We start from the raw sequence: 14,599 nt of genomic DNA, 5'->3' as shown, positions 1-14,599 counted from the left end.
AAATTTATTTCATTGTTATCTTACTTCCTTAAGACAAGAAAATTATTTTATATTTTATGTAAAGTCCTATTTTATCATGAAATACAATATAATATGAATTATAAATTATATTATATATGAATTATAAATTATATTATATATGAATTATAAATTATATTATATATGAATTATAAATTATATTATAATATGAATTATATCGTTTAATATATGGAATTGAATATTTTACAAAAAAATTATTTTCCTTTTTTGACGTTTAATAGAATCATTTCAGTGATATTGTTGTTTTTATTTCTTAGAACAGCAAGTCTATTCATAGAGTAAGTGACATCATTTTGTCTTTGAAAGCAATGCTACAGGGTTGCCATAAAATAACTTTTCCTGCTTGTCGATATCTACAGCTAAAACGAATGAACGAAATGGAACTATAGTATGAAATCTAGTTTCATTTCGTTCGTTCGTCTTCACAGGCTGTATAATGCATGTGAAGATGAATTCAGCAGAAAAAAAAAATTAGTATTAAAACTTGCCAATAGAAGAAATATTGGCTCTACTGTCACGTACGAACAAGGAAATTTTCATAGATAACGTAAAATTCCAAGTGCTTTTTTTGCAAAAAAGGAAGGCCAACGACCTATTAGCAATTCGTTCTTGACTGCTGTTGGTGATTGACTGTTGATATGTTCTTAATATGGGCCCTATCTTATCTCAGCCTGCTTTGCTTGCAAAACTTTTCTAAATTTGACTGTATAATGCCGTGGCTTCTCTTAAGCAAGCCTGCATGTCTTATGTACAGATCATAAAACGGGCTGTTGTGAACATGGAAATTGACAATTTACACGCAGCAGTGAAGAACGTCATACACCATATACAATAAGTTGTACCCAGGAAAAGTCAGCAAACTGAAAATTTTGTATGGCGTCCAGGGATTCTAATATTGGAGAATAAAAGATTATTTTCTGTGAATTTCATGAATTCATTCATAATTGTATTCTCACACCGCCAGTATTTCCCCTATCGGAAATTTTTGGTACTATTTTTTTTTTTCTGCGGATTTCATTTTCCTAGGATTTTGCAAGTCTGTGTATGAAATCCGGTTTCATTTCGTTCACTCGTTTTAGTGGCAGATGCCACCAAACAGAAAGTTATTTTATGGCCACCCTATTTATCATGAAATATATTGTTTAATGTCATACTAAAGATTATTTAAAGTAGAAAAAAGACATCCCTGTTTTTTAATCTATCATACAGCAATTTCAAAACTGGATTGTATTGAATAATTAATAATATAATATTTAAGTAATTTTAAAGTATATAGCGAATTAAAAATATAAAAAAATCTTAATGCGCTGATTGTTTTAAAATAGTTTTATTAGAATAAAAAACACAAAAATTTGGATGTTACAATTTTACACGATATAGATTATAAACAGTCTGTTACAACCAGTTATTTCTTTTATTGTAAATTTGTCATCTAGAAAATTCCTTTCTATTTAGTAAGAAAAATAAATTCTAACATATTACACTACATAATTCTTCCATCCATCAAATCGTTGCTGTTCTGTACCATAAAACAAGATGTTCTCCGTCAGCCATAACAATTTCATCTGGGCCTATAAAATAAAGTTACTTATAAATCACATTTTCAGAGGAAACAAAATGTAAGAATATGTAAAAAATTAGTACTTTTCCGAAAACCAAACTGTTGGCAATTTTTTTGTTGGCGATTTGGTGAAAATAATTTAACTGTCGCCAATGGCCCTCGGAAACAGAAACGTACCAAAAAATTCCATGATCGCAAAAATTTTAAATCAGTCTAATATGGATCATCATCTTCCATTATATAGTTTGAAATTTAGATTTTTTAACCACATTTTCTCCACTTTTCATACTTTTCATCAAACCTAATGATTAAAAGTTTAAATAGCGTTAAAACCTATATAAAAAAAGAGTAATAATATAATATAATATAATTGAAATTTTAAAAGTAGTGATACTTTTAAAAATAGTTTTTTTTTTTTTTTTTTACTTTTAAAGAATTATTTGGATGTGTTTCTTCACTGTTGCACCAAACTAATTATCTAATTCACTTACTATCTTCCCAGGAGAGAAGTGTGTCATTAGATAAATAAAGAAATGTGTTGTCTTTCTAATAATTAATCTAAATTTAATAAAACAAAATGTTTCTGCTTGCATAAAAATTTCTTAAATGTAAGACTGTCCATTATAGAAGATCAAAATCTTCAAGATGTTAGAAGGATTAAAATATTTACAGGATCCAATAACATAACCATCACATATATCATCTCATCATGTATAAACAATTTTACCGAAAATAACAAAAACTAGAATTATTTTTATAGTTATTCTTTTCTGCAAAACATATCCAATTCGCCAAATTTTTTTTACTAAATTTACTAAAAATAACAAAAATTAGAATATTTTTTTAATTATTCCGTTTTTCAAAACATTAAATCCACCGAATTTTGTAGAAAGTAACAAAAAAACTAGATTATCTTTTAATTACTCCGTTCTTCAAGCCATTTTCAATTCACCGAATTCTTTTACCGAATTTACCGAATTTTCTAGTTTTTATAACAAAAACTAGAAAATTTTTAGTTACTCTATTCTTCAAGACATATTCAATCCATCGAATTTTTTAACCGAATTTTATCAAAACTAAAAAAAACTGGAATATCTTTTAATTACTCCGTTCTTCAAAACATATTCAACCTACCGAATTTACGGAGAATAAAAAAGCTAGAATATTTTTTAGTTACTCCATTCTACAAAACATATTCAATCCGTCGAATTCTTTTACAGAATTTCACTGAAAATAACAAAAACTAGAATATTTTTTAATTACTCCGTTTTTCAAAACATATTCAATCCACCAAATTCTTTTACTGAATTTTACTAAAAATAACCAAATCTATAATTTTTTTTAGTTAGTCCATATTGATTATATTAACCTTATTCCATATATTAGAGAAAATATTCTTCTGTCTCTCCGTCTCCAGAAAAGAAAAAAAGAAAAAAAAGGACAGTTTATTGCTAGAAATAATAATTCAAATAGTGTTGCATTCGACTATCAACAAATATTATCAAACTTCTCAAATCAAGATAAACTTTAATTGTGTGGAACAACTCATTGAATGAATTCGAATCTGAATCAGTACCTACAAATCTGTTTTCTGATGATTTACCTTGCTATTATTATGAAATTTATGATTTTCCAAAAATTGTTAATAATGCAACACCTTTGATGAGTTAAACAATATATCTTCTATTATTTTGCGTCACTAATAACTGAATTTTGAATCTTTTATAGAGCAGAATATGAAAAAAAATCAGAAAGTAAAATTGTAATCAGCTTTTTTTTGGTTCTTAGTATTAAATTCATGTTTTAATCAGGTTACTTTCGAAACACTTTAAATTCGGTTTCATAGCTTACATTTCTCCTCACCATTAATATTTTGGTCTTGTATTGCTCTGAAAATTTGATTTTAACTAGTGTTTTCTTTTTCATTTTGTTAAGAAAATTCTAATACCTTTTTATATATAAATTTATTTGTTGCAATTGACTATATTAATCTGATCATTTGATTTTTATTCCCTGAATCTAGAAATCTAATTCTTACAGAATGGAATTCAAACAAACAGTCAGCATAATATCTATAAAGAAACAAAATCTTAGCTATGATGCCATTGAAAAAAATCCTCTTACTATTTGTTAAATGAGTTAACGGCTTAGTACTGTCGGCAGAGCCCACATATAGTAGCCAGAATTTCCCTGCTTCGGGGTCGTTTGTGATGCCTGCTATTTCATATACGTACATCTTCCCTGATGTGGTTTTCCATTCAAACCTGCAAAGAATTTTCCCAAAATTCAATTGCTAATTAAGGGAAGAATACTTTATACTATATACTTACTACTATAGTAGTACTATACTATACTTACTACTCTACTAGAATACTATATACTTTATATATAAGGAAAAGTGTTACTTTTAACATACACCTCATCTTTAATATATTGAGGCAATACCTCATACTGGAGTGGAGGCAAAACAAAAATTCTAAAAGATGCAAAATAGACAGTGAAATAATACTTAACAAAGTAGAAAAACCCTTCTTGTTACCAAAACTCAAAAAGTTTTAATTAGAAATTTTTATAACATGCAGATATATACTCTTCATTTTAATATCTTGAAACTACCACTTTTCGATGATTACCACGTTAAGGGGTGAGATGAGAAAGGATGAGCGCATTTTCGGAGTTCATTCTTTGCCCTTGATTTCCGCAACATTAGATACTATTTGGTTCTGTTTTTTCCCTCGTGTATGTGAGTGTCGTGTCGTTTCTGTTTGAACTATTTCACTGTAACTCAAGATAACGCATTGATTACTTGTATGGCTAGTTCAAGTGGCAAAAACCTTTCAGAGTTGACACGAAAAAGATTTTATATAATATCAATAAATGTAACTGAAATTATCTACTGTTGTTAATCTCAAAATGGTATCAAAAAATTCAGTTACTAATAAATATAGAAATTTAACCTAAAAAAATTATTATTATTATGTGGGGAAATGTAGTTTTAAGAATAATCTTCCCTTTATTCTTAATAATTAACGTTTAGATCCTTTTCTGTAAATAGAAATTGCTCTAAACCCGTTTATTGTAAATTAGCCTCGTTTTCCGACGATATTACGATTTAGCTGAAGTTTTTACACATCCTAAGTTCGAGTATAACCCGTGTTCACTTAATTATTAAATCTAAGCACTAATGTTTCCTCTCCCCCTATTTGTATTAAATGAATATATCTTGACGCATGCTCAGAAACATGAGGGTTTTAGAATCTGAGAATGAAGAGTATGCCCGCGTCCTTGCATAGGGGTAGCGCATCTTCCCCGTCATCTGGGCGTCCCGGGTTCGAATCCAGGTTCAGGCATGGTTGTTCTTCATCTGTGCTCTATCTGTGAGGTGTGTGAATGTGCCCCCAAGTAAAAAGGGGTTGTGTAAGCGATTGTGTGAGTTTCATCTTCATATGAACTAGAAGCCAGACTTTTGCCCTCAGGTGCTCAGGGGTCTTTACCCTCAAAAGCTACTGCAACCCCTTTACGCGGACACGACATCACCAATGAAGAGCTTTATCACCCGTTAAACAGACAATTATGCGTTCATATCTTGTTGAAAATTTCAGAAATTGATGGTTAATAAAACTGGTAGTACTATCTGTCTGTCATAAATAATTATCGGATTGCAGAATTTGAAAAGAGTACAGAAAATATTGAGATTATAGAACATATGCACTTTGAAGAGCCGATAGGATTTCATCTGTTTGACACGTTCGTTATCATGAATCATGCCTATGATTTGAATCAATAATTACGAAAATTAATTATTTTATTATTATCTGTTAATTGCAGAAGAGAAGATAATTAGATGTGAATCACAGGTCAGTCACATAGTGAAGAGAGGGATGAAATAAGGAGATATAATATAGCATAAGTTTATTCTACTAGCATCAAATTTTATACCGAATGAGAAATTTGTGCTGTCATTATCAACCTTAATCAGTGTCATCCAAATATGGATGGCACTAATTAAGATTGTTGCCACCGTTGATGCATAATAAGATATTTTTGCTGTACAAATCAGATTACAGTCGTCCGGTTTTGAAAAAAAAATAAAGAGTCATGTGCTGAAACCAATGAATTTTTCATTCAAAACTTATTACTTATGGGCACTTCTTAGAATTCTAGATTTAAGAATAAGAAGAAAATGAAAAATATATAAATTTTGTTGCGCGATATAAAAATTATTATTTTAACTCATCTATGGCAACTGATTTAATTACCAAAGAAATCATTCCTGATCTTTTAATAACAAGATTTACATTGTATGAAATAAAGCTAAATAAAGACTGTTGCATTTCTATTAGCTTTTGTACAAACATAATAATGAAAAGAATAGTTGCTAAAAGTCATTTCAAATAAATTTTTCAGTAAAAGGTTGAGAAATAAGATTTAAATTTTAAATCTCTTGATTTTATTTAATATTATAAAACGTTTTTATGAAATATTATTATTAATGAATTTCGTTAATGCTCCGTGTTTCGTTTAGATAGTAACCGAAATTCCCACAGCAATACTTCATGATTTATATTATTTCCACAATATTCTTTTATTTTTCTTCTGTGAGGCTTAAATTACTGATAATTAAAAGATGAATGTTTAATGACGTTTTAATAATAAAATATTGGATGTTTTAATAATAAAAAAACTAAATGCTATTTTACTCAAATCGAATCTCAACATTTCGGGGCAATCCTCCAAGACAAATAATTTATTAAATAAAATAAAAGTTTTTGATCTATTAAAGATTTTATGGAACAAGAGTAATCGTCTTAAACAAGTGAGAATTTTTTTAACAATAACAAGAAAAGAATAAGAACAACAATCACTTGTATTTCGGATCTTCCATTGCAGCCAACTCCATAACTTCGGAAGCTCTGTAACTTTCTGGTACTAGGAGAGAAATGGTATGAATGACGTCCTTTTCGTCCCCTACATACAGAGAGTATTGCACTCGTATCTTCGGTCCCAAATAATCACTAATTTCAGAGACAGAGTCTGTAATTAAAACCATATTCATTAATTAAGTTCGAGTAAAAAAATCATCCAAATAAAAGTAGAAATGCTCTGGAAATGGTTCGCCGTGTCACCAAAAAGGACATTCAGTCAAAGGGAAGAAGGTATAAAAGATTTGAACCATATTTTCAATTAAGTCCTCTCGAAGTCTGCACCCGGAAATGTCATGCAATGAAGATGGAATGGAGGTGAGTGAAAGTTTAGACAAAGTTTTTCTCGTGTACAAATTAACCCTTAACTGGGGACGGGCGGTCTGTGAGACCCCTAGTGATGGATTTTCTGTCATCCCTATTCTATTTTTAGCTCAATTGAATGGATTGACCCAGTAGCTTCCTGTTTTGTGACCTTCAATACACGTGCACTTTTCAACCGAATTCAGCAGATGCTTTTTAAAATAATTCAGCTATCTCTTCGAGCGCGGTCTCTAAGACCGCATCTCCCTGTTAGTGTCCCAGTGATAAACAAGGCTTAGCAGATGGTGCTAAAACTTGGACCCCGAAATATCATCCAATTTACTGATCATTTTATGAAGCAATGCTCCAGACACTTTTAAATGAAGCAGAAAGTGATTTCAGTGATAAGCATAATTGTACAGAAGAGTTTTCGATTAAATTTCGCATGCAGCTGATTTTGATATGTATGTTCAAACATAATTAATTTTTCTAGTGATAATGTATCTTGAAAAATTTATAAAATATATTAATATACCAAGAGATATATATACAGAATTTATAGGTTGATTTTTATACTAGTTCTTAACCTGTATGTTTAAAATGCCCTAGAAAACCGTGCTATGAAAGTCACACAAGCTGATAAAAAAAGGGCCAATTTTACCCATTGTCATTTTTTTTATTTTTCATATAATTGTTGAATTTTACATTATATTGTCTTCTATATACCTTCATATACTGTAAAAATAAATATGATTTTAAAAGTAAAAAGTAATATGCTTTGTCAAGAATAATATTTATTGTAACATGTAATTTGAGAAGAAAATGTATGTTTCAACGCATTTACTTTTTTCAATGATAATATATTTTGAAAAATTTCTAAAACATATCTATATATCAAGAAAAATATGTGCAAAATATATTGGCACTTTTTCATACTAATACATTTATTGGAAAATTTAATTTGAGTGTGAATGAAATGCGGTCTCGTAAACCGCACCTCCTCAGTTAAGTCCTAAAATTTCACCTCCACAGTTAAGGGTTAACTTTTTTTTGTAATCTCAGAGAAACATTTACACTAATTGATGATAAATAATAAAAAAAAATCTATAATAAATTTTGAATCTTTTGTTAGTTTAATTCGATTGAAAGTAGATTCAAAATTTAAATTTGGAAAAATTCTTTTCGTTTTATTTTTTTAATCCAGCAAAATTTTTAATTCGGTACACATTTCATAGAAAAAAAATAGTAAAATGTTATTTGTCTGTATTAATTTCTGAAATATGTGACTTCGTTGAAATCTCAAAATGCCCTTAATCACTTATAAAATCGGCCAGAATCAGCTGATAAACAAACATACTATTCTAAAATTGTTACTCTACGAATTTAAATGATATTATAATGATCAATTTTAAACAAAAAGAGATGAAAGTTAAGTTTTAAAAAGAAGGAAAGTCTTACTTTTTCGTTTTCATTAAACAGTAATTTTCGCAAGCGAAATGACATCGGGAAAAGAATTCAGGCTTAATAATTAAGAAGAATGTGTAAATTACAAACTTGATTTTCATACTGTTTTCTTTTAAACCATCCATTATGGTATCATTTGAATTAAAAGAATTGAACTATTTTAATAATATTTTTTCGGTTTATGAATTTTGAATGATTGAAAACTCCTTAAACTATTTTCGATGACATTGATTTCTTTATTTTTTTCGATAAAATCGTATTTTTGAAAATTTAAAGCAGATATTCTTCTGAAACATCTTTACTAGTTACTCCCTATTATCCAAAATGATGTGGTTTTTCGAAAATTTCTTTCAATTTTTTATATAAATGTTTTTCCCAATTAGTATTGCCAAAATCTATCCCTAAATTAATTAATCTATCATTATTTTTAGTAGCTCATTATAAAGAGGTTTCTAATGACTACAACTTATCAGTTTTTATTTTTCCTCTTGAGATCAAAAAGATTTTTTTTATTTAAACATGCAAATCTGATTTTAAAACTGCCACAACCCCACCCCCATTCCGTAATGCATTGAGATAGAAATCAGAGATATGTTTAGGATAGCCAAAACAGAACTTAAACTCATAAAATACCTGTTATGGATTTATTTATTTTTTACTGGACTGTAAATATTTTGTATCTTCAACAAAAAGTACAGAAACAACTATAACAAGATGTATTTATAATTAATTCCATATTCTATCGATCTTAAAATCTATTTAAAATTATAATTAAAAAATTTGCCTTTTTAAATAATTATATAAAAAAGGTATTTTATGATATAAGAATTTGAAAAACTCACCATTCTCAAGTTTCCGGGGATTAGCAGAGCAATTTACATTTGAGATATCCATGAGACTTTTTCCATTCAAAATAGGAAGAGTCAAGTATATCGCCAAGAAATTTGCGGAAGAAGAGTTAACCTGTTTCATCAAGTACTTAATTGTTGAATTCAGTTTCCAGTCACCACTTTGCTCTTGACCACTGGAAAGAAGGGCCTACAACAGATGCGAAATCTGATGAATAATACTTACGCATTAAATAATTTATTTTTATTTTTAAATATTTATGCAAATGTATTTTAGATTTTTAAATTTATACTTCTATCATATTGTTCTTAAAAAACATTTTGTCAGCATCAAATTATCAATTTTAATTTCAACAGGTTCCTTTGAAAATTCTATCAGGAAAAGCATGGCGTATAATTTTCACAAATCAAACTGACATCAAGTTTTTATCGACAATTTCCTTTATAAATTTAAATAACAATTATTTATTTTTCAAAAAGGCTATAGTGATAAATTTAATCATTTAAAAAAACACTCACATATAATTGGAATTTTATAATCAATTAAGATTTAGTTTAGTTACAATATTATTCCGGTTTAACTAAACTAATACTTTAACTATTTTTTGATGGACCTCGTAATTTTTAGTGACGTCAGAAGATAAGAATTGTGCCTGAGTAAAAACTTTAGTTTCTTTATTTTTAAACCAGTTCAGATGACGAGTACGATATCTAAATTGGCACCACCTCTCCAAGCTACTCCAGATGGAGAAAACTGGTTCCCACAAATTTAATGCGCACTAGAGCCACTAGCATGGATGTTATTGGTAGAATTGTGTTTCTTAATTGGAATCCTTCACCCCCAAATCTGAAATGACTAATATTCCAAAAAAATCTTTTAAAGCAAATAAACAAACTTTAGAATAAAATTAATTCAAATAATAAAAAATAACAGCAAGAAACAGATGTTTAATATTAAGTAAAAAAACTAATATATTTCTCTTTTTTGCAATCTTTCAGAAATATAATTAGTGTTTTAAATTTAGGATCTTTTAATCTTTGCACTCAAAAAAATATTTAGCAGGACTATTTTATTATTCTCCCTTTTTATAGCATAAATGTATTGAAAAAATGTTAAGTATAAAATTAGTAAGCACAGCAAGTAAGAATACTGCAATTCAGAATGAATGTCTGTTGTTTAAAAATCACTCCGTTTCAAATATTTTCGAAAAATAACTTACTTGCGTTATTAAAGCTGTGGTATAGACATTTCCGAAACTCCCATCCGTAGCTTGGAGCTTTAAAAACTGTTGAATCGTCTCCTTGTAGAAGGATAAAGTAGTATTTTTGAGAATATGATCGATGTTTCTGCTACGGTTCGCCTCGCATGATAAAGCCATAATAGCCATTGCTTGAAGATCTGCAATTGATTTTATTAGAGTATATATTTAAAGCCCAGATTTCATAAAATTACAAATATTTAAATTGCGTCTCTACTGTATTGTTTCCATAGTAAGGAAAGCAACATTATAAATATATTATTAGAATCTATATGGAAGTTAAATCAATGATTTCAGACTTGGCGATGAACTCAAAAACCATTGAGTTATTAGCAACGAATTTGGCGATTTCGGCAATGAAATTGTAGGTTCTAGAAGATAAAAGAATTTAAAGATATCCCTTTCAAGACCCAAGATCCGTAATCATTAGTACTCGGTCGTGAAATTCGATAAATCATTTTGGAGATTATAAAAATGGGAGAGAGAGTTCTAGCCAGTCATAAATTCGATAAATCATTTTGGAGATTATAAAAATGGGAGAGAGAGTTCTAGCCAGTCAATAGATTGAATTCTGTTCGGAATATGATTACGAAGCAAGGTCTCGCTAGCTACCATCTGAAAACTGCTGTGTTGCATTGCCATTGAATTAGCAATTCACTGTTTACGTGTGAGTTATTGTTTTCCTGCTGGATATTTTTGCTTGTGTTTCACGTCTTCTGGCGAAATAAGGAGTTGTCTTATTGGACTTATAAACATGCATCTATTGAATTTATTCTCCACGGTAATATGAACTTAGTCGAGCAATTAGAATCCAGATCCGATTGCATATCTTGAAATACAATGATTTTCTAAAAGAATTAATGAAAAAATTTATTTGTTATATTATTTTAAAATTTGATGATTCATATTAATAGGAATATTGCACGTTCCTATTACTATGAATCAGCAGAGTATCAGTAATGAATCAGTTCAGTATTATATATAAAATTTTCCCTCTGGGATTCAGTTTAAATGCAGTTGTAGTCGTAAATTCATACTTCCAAAATATTTGACTGTATCCGTAACGATTGTGTGCAGAGATATTGATATAGATATCTTCTAATTTTAAATGAACGATTTTGAATCAATTGAAAGGTAGATGCAGTAGAGAAACTGCTTATGTATGGGTAATTATGTACTCCAACTGCTCTGTGGAAACTTTAATGGAATATCAAATATAGAAAACACAGTCAATGCTGTGTTAGGAGTTCGTTTTGTATACACTTCTAGATTGCCCTGGAAATATCAAATTACTATCAAAGTTTGTCTCATTTTATTCAAAGGAACAAAGAACTAACTATTAAATAAGCATTTTTATTGAGTTATATCATATAACTTCTCGAGAACATATGATGAAGTAAATGCAAATAGATCGCATGTACACGGAGATAATATTCATACGACGTATTTCATACGTGCTATGATTTAAAATTATACGAGAATAATTTTTTAAATTAATTTTTAATAACTCCTCATTTCAAGCTTGATTAGATGACAAAAAGAAAACCTAAATAAATATCTGGATCCCCTTATTTCCAAACCATTTTCATGAAAAATCGATTTCAAGAGAAAATGCAGATATTTATTGCATTAATTAAAAAATTTCAAATTTAATTTTGTTTCTTAATTTAAAAACGCTAGGAAAATCATCTGTTTTGAAAATATTTTCATGTTTTGATAGGATCCACAGTGTGAATGATCTTTTTATAATTTTGAAGTGAAACAGGTGCACTTGTTTCATTTCAAAATTAATGCTATGTGAAGTATGAGGAAGTATGAAGTTTTTATGTCTACTATTAAGTCTCACGGAGCGGGGAGGGCACCTCATAATTGAGGATAAGAGTCTTCCCGCATGGTTTTTGGTTCTCGCTACCTTTGTGGGTACACGAAAAGGTGGGAGTCTGGCTCCTTTCATAGGTGACAGGATGTACTTCCTTAGAGAAGGGTTGTACCATCGTGGCCGGCGATGGTCCTTAGGTTTCAACCACAGTTCCCACCAGTGTTGATATTGAGGCGTTACGATCATTCAAGTTTTTCCGTGTGCCTTCCGGCGGATCGAAATAGTCAATTTGTGATATCTACTATTAAAATTATGATATTTTTATCTCGATTCCATAAGGACTTTAGGAACAAATGTTTGCATTAAAATTCATAAGAATATATTTTTAAAACATTAAAATGTTGCTGAAAATTCTTTTTTAATTTAAGCATTAATTGATTCTTCATAGCTAGAAAAAAAATACGTCATTCAAATTTACACTTAATTCTATTCAAGTATCATCTTTAAAATAATATTTCTTTTTCGTCTAGGTATTAATTAGATCAGTGAAGTAATGAAAAAAGGGGACAATGAATTTCATGTCCCTAGTATAAGTCCTCCATTAGAGGAGGAATTCTTATTCCAATTTTAAGATTTCAGATTTCTGTGTTAAACCCTGCGGATTCTTTCGGATCTTTGCAGAACCAATGGTTTCAGGATCCAAACACGATGTTTACGAAAAGTATCTTCTAAACTGTTAAATGACAGTTTACAGGGTTATTTGAATTTCTTTGTAAGTCACAATGACTTGGTGGTAGTGTCTGGGCATCGGAAGCGGGGGGTTTCAGGTTCGGGACCCGATTCCACAGAAGAACCGTCGCGTGAGCGTGCCGGACGCACGCCACATCCGTCAGGGCTAAGCGTCCTCCGGCAGTTGTGGTGTGGAATTTTGGAGAGGGGGTGCAACCTCATGTGTCGCCCTCTTCATCCGACCGCGGTTCAGAATTGCAACGACTGTCCCAAAATAGCCCTAGTGTTGCTTTAAAATAGTTAAACTAAGTGAAAATTGTTTGTTTGCTAGTTTTTAATAGTACTGTAAAATATTTTTAAATGCGTAACTTGTAACTTTCGCCTGTTTAAATCTATCTTTATAACTATTGTCACAGGAAAAAAAGCCGCGCTTATGTCTTTTGAATCAAATGTGACACAGATATATTTATATTAAAAGTGTGTGAATAGTATTATTCATTTTATATTTCATTATTTTTAGACCTTATAAAGGCTTACATCAGTTTGAGTACAGCTAATACTGCTGCAGAATCGACATTATGCTTATATACGAAGCATATTGATTGCATTTTTGAAATCATAAACATGTTATTTGTAACATTTTCATGTTGCCATAATGTATAAACATTCGTTTCCATATATGGTTTATATTGTCTGGCATTGTTACAATAATATATACAATATGGTTTGACTGATATTAGAAACATTTAAAAATTTTAATCAAGGTTGTATACCAATTATAAATAAAGGGTGTCCAAAATTAACGCAAGATTAATGCCATTCATGCAGTAAAGTGTTGGCAAGCCTATTAAAAAAACCATTTGACAGCTGATAGTTTAGGGTTAGTGAAAATGGAGCGTTACAGGATAGAACAACGTGTTAACGCAAGATTTGAAATAAATAAGAAATACAATTTTTTTTCATTAAAATGTTACATCTTTATTTAATCGTAAAGTACACAAGATACGATTATGTATGGAATGATACATAGGGAAAATGATCTCCATGGCTTTGCTGGTACATACGCACTCTTTTATCGAAATTTTCAATGACAATTTTGCATAAATTAGGTTCATTTCATTAATGCAGCATTGAATTTCCTCTTTCAATGCATTCCTGCTTGTGGGATTGTTGGCATAGACTTTTGACTTCAAATAACCCCATAAAAAGCAATACAATAGTGTTAAATCACTCGATCTAAGGGGACAATTCTCAAATTTTCGAATTGAGATGGCCAGACTTTCATTATTTTTGAAACATTGTTCAATCCTGTAATTCACCATTTTTACAAACCCTAAACTCTCAACTGTCAAATTGTTTATTCAATAGGGTTGCCAACACTTCACTGCACGAATAGTGGCAAATTCAAATATTGCCTTAATATTGAGGCACCTTTTATATATCTTTATATTAAAAGTCATATCTTTTACACCACCTTGTTTTTCTGTACAAATACTTTTCAGTTTGCAGCATTTGTTATTTATTGCGCTACTATTAAGTAAGTAAAACAGCACTAGGGACCATTTGACACAGAAATGTGTATCGTAAATGAAAATCACAGAAATAGTATCAAATCGAGTAGTATCGAGAAAAGACGGAGAAGGTCCTATTTAAGG

The 14,599-nt window shown here is 29.7% G+C and overlaps 1 protein-coding gene across 1 annotated transcript in view; it reads right to left on the bottom strand.

Annotated features, from left to right (window-relative positions):
- Window positions 1-1,356: 1,356 nt before the first annotated feature.
- The window catches only part of LOC129962915 (uncharacterized protein CG3556-like), a 39,322-nt gene continuing 26,079 nt past the window's right edge, over window positions 1,357-14,599 (bottom strand). The window contains exons 7-11 of the mRNA XM_056076919.1: window positions 10,358-10,536; window positions 9,132-9,327; window positions 6,466-6,634; window positions 3,725-3,864; window positions 1,357-1,610 (exon numbers count right to left, since the gene is read on the bottom strand). Coding sequence (XP_055932894.1) covers window positions 1,543-1,610; window positions 3,725-3,864; window positions 6,466-6,634; window positions 9,132-9,327; window positions 10,358-10,536 — 752 coding nt within the window. The 3' untranslated portion in view covers window positions 1,357-1,542. The remainder of the gene's footprint in view (window positions 1,611-3,724; window positions 3,865-6,465; window positions 6,635-9,131; window positions 9,328-10,357; window positions 10,537-14,599) is intronic.

This window comes from Argiope bruennichi, chromosome 1, assembly GCF_947563725.1.
Source record: "Argiope bruennichi chromosome 1, qqArgBrue1.1, whole genome shotgun sequence".
Taxonomy (NCBI): domain Eukaryota; kingdom Metazoa; phylum Arthropoda; class Arachnida; order Araneae; family Araneidae; genus Argiope; species Argiope bruennichi.
The sequence above is the reverse complement of the archived record's forward strand: the minus strand, read 5'-3'. Positions and strand labels throughout refer to the sequence as shown.